Genomic DNA, 6000 nt, shown 5'->3' on the forward strand with positions numbered 1-6000 from the left:
CTATTTTATGTTGCCTTGGCAGAAAACAAGGGATGATAAGACACCACTAATGCTCAAAATTTTGTGAGATAACAGATCTAACTAGAAGAGATACTCAGATGTACCTTGCAGGCAAATCAGACATATAATGCTTCTCAGCAAAATTCCCTATCCCACCTCCAAGCCTTGCCTTTTCCCCAAACTACAGCTGTGCTTACCTCCAAGGCATCAAAAAAGGAGAAAAAATTGCTAAATTGCTTTCTTACATCATATGAATGTAAGAAACAAATATTTCATAGATATATACAAGGAGACAAAAATTCCTGCCCACTCTCCTTGAGGGCTTAAAGGTGAAATACGGGCTCAACATACGTAAGTGCTTTTATGTGGAACCAAGTGTGTTAAGGGCACGAGGAAAACAACTTGGGTAACTCTGTGCACAAGGAAGCGCATGCAGAAAATCATGTAAAGGTACAGCAAGCTGGCTTATGATCACTAAATGAATGAAGTTTGTGTGGTTTATGCAATTCATGTTTAGGAAGACTTGGATTTTTATGTCTATTCTTAATAAAAAAAGTCAGTTTAGATTCTTTGGAGATTGATTGTAGAAAATCGTATTTATTCTACACACATGAGCAAACTTAACCAAATAAAAGCTAAAACTAGATTGGAAAAAAAAAAAACAAACCAAAACCCAAGAAAAGTATGGAAATAGCACAGAACTTTTTATTCTTCTGATGAAAAAACACTGCTTAATTTTACATCCTGAAGTTTAAGTCAAGTACATAATCATGACACTTTATTCTGTCTACATATCCTCATACATCTATACTGCTAGTAGTTGGAGCCACATTCTTCCTTTTCTTATCTAGAAGATAATCACTGAAGTTCAGACGGTATTTCAGGATCTCAAGATCAGTCTTTTAGACAACTCATATAAAAAGCTGATGTTCACTTATTGTCATAGTCAGTCTCCTATGTCCCCTGCTCAACTATTCCTCTACTGAAATTACTAATTTCTACAATTACTAATTTTCTACAATGAAGGGCAGAAATAATCCCTACAATTTCTGTACATTTTTAGTAAAAAAATTTTGCTCCCTCTGGTGGAAGCAGTGAAAGCAATGATTAATCTCTGGATTTCCCTAACCCCACAGTGACCAAAAAGCTAAAAAGAAAGCTTTGCTCTCCTAGAATCATTGTCATAGCAAATTTAAATCTTTCCAATTTAATGACAAGTAAGCTGACACATCAAGGTAAGTCATTTGTCAATAGAAAATCAGCAAGGTAGTAATAGAATTGGAAACAGACCAAAGTCCAACATATTATTTGTTGGGCTTCACCTTAGAGAAAGAAGAAAGAAGCAGAGGCAGAAATATTACATGAGAACAGACAGGAAAAATATAAAGGTAGGTGACACATGTAACTACAATAAAATAATTCAAGTTGCAACCTCAACGCATTATGCAACATGTGATACTCTAGCAGCCAAGACTTTATGGTAAACCTCCCCATACTTCTCTTGGGAAGTAGTCCAGGTTGTGAAGGACATGGCCACCTTTATTCCTTCTGTCCCCTGAGAAGACACAAGGAATATGAAGTACATTAATATTTATTCACTCATTCATTAACTTTAAGGACCTAATGTGCCACAGCTGTTGACAGAATGCTTCCTGTCCTCAGCAGCCAATTTACATTCTCCAAGATGTGAAAAGAAACTGTTTTTATGAGGCTTTTCACTCCCAAGCAGTGATTTCTTTTTTCCTACTACAAAATACAGAAGAAAGGTAAGTTTGCTCTAGGTTCTTGCTGACACTGAGCATCTTCCCCTTCATCAAATGACTGAAAATAACAACAGAAAAACTGGCCCAAGAAGTTTATAAAGAACACATTAACTTTTCCAAGTAGCCCTTTAGGTTAACTTGGTGCAAGACAAAGTGAGAGCCACAGGAAAGGTTAACACAGCAACAAGTTACTGCACAATACGTTTCTGGGGAATACACACAGGAGCTGAAAACAAGTTCTTCTCCATTCCTTTAGCTACCTAGTACTCTAGTTCCAAGAAAAAAATGTCTAGCAAATTGTTAAAGCAACAAAGATTTTCTTTTGCAACACAGCTGGGCACATAGAGAAGACTGCTGTGACAAATGGCTCTGATGGAGCTCACCCTTCATATTTTGCACTGATGTCCAACTAGCACATAACCAAAACCATTCTCAAATCTTTGCCTCTAGTTCTGCCAAGCATTAAGCAAAAAAGTAATCAATTTCTCTCACACAGAGATGTGGATCTGATTGATTAATCTTAAAGATAGCAATTTCACCTTGAACTTAAATTTCTACTTCCATGCACTGCCAAATAGGGAAGGTTCTCCATTCATTTGTTGGAACACCAGAAAGTAAGGCAACATGGACAGATGCTACATCAGTTTGTCTTCAAGAGTTATATGCCTTATCAGGATAATTAGGTAGTAATGGCTTAAACCTAAATCACAATTTAAGCAACATTTTGGATACAGATTAGTATCTATTTCTGGTCAAAACTGAAACTGAGCGGAGAAAAAAACCTTACTGATGTCCAGCAGTTCTGAGTGCTGGTATTATACCAGAGTGCCTATTTCAAGCAGCTGCTGTATTGGTATGACTGTAGTCATAGTACAGATTTGGATCAAGTAGTAGAAACGATGTACTAAACAAAAAACCTTCATTCTTCTATTATTTGTTCAAAGCAATGCTACATTTTTATTCTGAATATGCTTATAGTATCACCAAATGTCATGCATAATCTCTGAGTAAACACACCAAAGAGTATCAGAACTTTTTCTTCCCTGACCTCATTATCTCCTTCACTCCCTTTGATTTGATTACACTGAACACAATTCACATTCTTTCTGTATTACAAACTTACTACCAAGATAGAATCTTGAGCTGAGGTTGCAAAAAACATTGTTTTAAATCAGGTTTTTTATAGATATGTTCTCCTCAGTCCAGCAAAATTTTGAAGCTCTTCAATTCATACTTGTCACAATCAGTGCTCTTCATACAGAACTGGACCTATATTATGTACAGTCCACTGATGTCCAAAAACAATGTATGTCTGACTTCCAACTGCTTATAACAAACCTTCTAAACTACATGCCTAGCCACCCTCCAATGTGATTACTCCCAAAAGCTCAAAGTGTACTTTATAAAAACATCTTGGCCCTACAGCAGCATCTGTTGCAAAATATTCAATACAGGGAAGATTTCCAGGCTTTGATACAAAGTAACTCCATTATCATCAAAATGTCGTACCCACAGCATTAAAAAAATTTTGGCAGTAGTCACACCATGTCATAAACAATTAAATTTATGACTACTATTATGAGCATAAAAAATATACACCACCAACATCATGCCTTACAAAGATGGTCAACTCTGACGTATTTTACAGTATCCTGTAGAAGCTGCACATTTTACAGAAATAACCACATGGCACCTGCAGGTATGGGGCACCAAGCCACGAGGTGCCATTGATCCCAGCCACAGGTATCATTGCAAGAGGTGCACAGTATCTATTCCATCCCAGCAAGCTCAATTTCAACTTGCCTGTTTTACCAGTTTTCTAGATGGTACTTTTTCATGTATATCCTTAACCATCCTTCCACTCAAACAAGTGGCTAGGGAATGGGGGAAGAAAAAAGAAGAATGCATAACTCTGTCACTTCCAAAATACTTTCACTAGGTATGCTCCTTCCTCTGTGTTTCATTTCCAGTTACTTCTCTCACTTATCAGGTGTATTTTGTAAAAACAAGTCATCAAAGTCTCCCTTCTACTGAAGCACAGACTGTTTTCTTCGATGTGTTTCACTTATAGGTACATGAATAAAGCGTTAAAAAAATAAAAATTACTAACATGAAATTTCTTGGTGCTACAAAATTTATATGACAATTACTTTTCTTAAGTATGCCTAAATACATAAATATTCTGTAGATTTTGGACGTCTAGACCACTTCCCCCATAAAGAAACATTCTGGTCCATTCTTCAGTGATTAAACTTGGCAAACCTCAGTTTCCCAATCTTATTTTATAATCTGCTGATATTTTGTGAAGATACCAGGATTAACAGCGTTCAGGAATTTTTATATCACTTGGACAATAGATACCACAGAAACGCTCTGCCTACAAAGCACATACGAATTCCCAGCAGCATTGTGTGCGGCGCACATTATTTAACACCGCGTGTAAACCCCCCTGGCAGGCGCATCCAGGCGCAGCGCGCTGCTTCGCATTTGCAATTATTACCCAACCTTTGCATCCCTTGAACTGACACCGGCCCCATTCCCAGCTGCGGATCCACATCTGGCCGACTGACGATGCCAACAAGTTGGGGCGAGGCAGGGCCGGGCAGGACAGCGTTGGATGCGGGCGGGATGCTGGACCAGCCGGGGCAGGCGCGGAGCGGGCGCACCTGCCCGCGAAGCGCGGCCGCCGCCCCGGCGCCCCCCGCCCGCGGGTGCGGAGAGGAACCGCGGCCATCCCCCGCTCCGGGCGCTGCCCGCTCTGCCCCGGCCCCACGGATGGATGGAGGGGCCGCGGGGGGCCGGGGCGGGGCAGGACGGCGCGGAGCGGGGGCGCGGTGCGGTCCCTCCCCGGCGAGCCCGCGGGAGCGGCGGCGGGGCGGGCGCCTCCCCATCCTCACCTGGTCGACGGGCAGGCGCACGGCGTTGCTGAGGGGCTGCAGCAGCGTGGAGCCCGTGGTGCTGGTGGCCATGGCGAGGCCGGGGAGCCGCTCCCCGCCCGGGCTCCCGCGGCGGCGGCAACAACAGCGGCGCGAGCGGCCCCAGCCCCGCACGGCGCCGTGACAACAAGGGGCGGGCGCGGTCCCGCCGATGACTGACAGCGCCGGCGACCAATCGCTGCGCGGCGCCGCCGCGGAGTGACGGGCGGGCTCGCCCAATCCCCGCCCCCCGGCGGGCTGGGCGGGACGAGGCGGCGCCGCCGCGGCCGCTCCGCGCTGAGGGTGGGTGGGAGCTGCGCGCACCGCGCAGGTACCGCACAGGGCCCGGCGCTGTCTCACCCGCTCCCAGCCTGCGCTAGGGGATGTTCTGCTGGGACGTTCTTCGCAGGACGAGCTATTAGACATTGGAACCGGGCTGCCCGGGGCGGTGGTGGGGTCACCGTCCCTGGACGTGTTTAAGGAAAGACCGTTCAGTGCTGGTCCAGTTGACAGAGTGGTGTTCGCTCGTAGGCTGGACTCCATGATCTCGGAGTCTCTTCCTACTTGATTCTGTGATCCTGAGCGCTGACCCGCGCCCAGGTGCGCGGGGTGAGCGCTGAGGGCGCGGGTGGGTGATGGATGCGGGCACCTAATGGGAAGTGGCACTTCCCTGCGCGGGGTGGGCAGGCAGGGACAGCCGGACAGGGAGTGCGGTGCAGGCCCAGGTGGCCCCTGAGGTGTCTGTCGCTGAGGGTAGCCCAGACCGTGTGGGTGCAGATACCTGTTGAGGTAATGAAGAGCTCAGCCCGCGGCCAGCTCCGAACATCGCCTCTTCGCCCAGACGGGCACACGGGCGCTCAGCAGCGGCGTACACAGAGCTGGAGGAGTGATGGATGCACACTGGGCAGGAGAGTGGCCTGGAACCCTGAAGTGGCACGAAAAATGGGTAAAGAGATCCTGTTCTTAAAGCCACCCATGAACTTAAGGAAGTCTGTCTATCATGCTGTAAGATACAGTTTTTAGTTTATTATTGGCCTATTTCTTAAATACAGAAATGCGAAATGATAAAAGCACCAGTTCTTCAGTGGGTTCAATCTAGCAGCGCTGTTTCCTTAAAGAAAGAAGTGATGTGATGGCAATAGTACTGAATTGGTGCACAGCACAACTCTTCCACCTGTCCAGTCCTGTCCCAGTGTGAAACAAAGCACTTCAGTGAAGGCTTTGCCTTAGGGAAGTGCAGGAAACTCTACCAGATGAGCTTATGCAGTAGGCTACTTATTAAGCCATTCTGGTTTAGTGCCCTGCCTGCTATTTACATTAGA

The 6000-nt window shown here is 45.2% G+C and overlaps 1 protein-coding gene across 4 annotated transcripts in view; it reads right to left on the reverse strand.

Annotated features, from left to right (window-relative positions):
* The window catches only part of MBOAT2 (membrane bound O-acyltransferase domain containing 2), an 83840-nt gene extending 79051 nt beyond the window's left edge, over window positions 1-4789 (reverse strand). For all 4 annotated transcript variants that reach the window (XM_053974493.1, XM_053974490.1, XM_053974489.1 and 1 more), the window contains exon 1: window positions 4661-4789. Coding sequence is in view for 3 of the 4 variants with exons in the window: in XM_053974490.1 (XP_053830465.1) it covers window positions 4661-4732 (72 nt within the window). In the remaining variant the exon portion in view is untranslated. The remainder of the gene's footprint in view (window positions 1-4660) is intronic.
* Between the last annotated feature and the right edge of the window lie 1211 nt (window positions 4790-6000).

This window comes from Vidua macroura, chromosome 3 (genome assembly GCF_024509145.1).
Source record: "Vidua macroura isolate BioBank_ID:100142 chromosome 3, ASM2450914v1, whole genome shotgun sequence".
Lineage (NCBI taxonomy): Eukaryota > Metazoa > Chordata > Aves > Passeriformes > Viduidae > Vidua > Vidua macroura.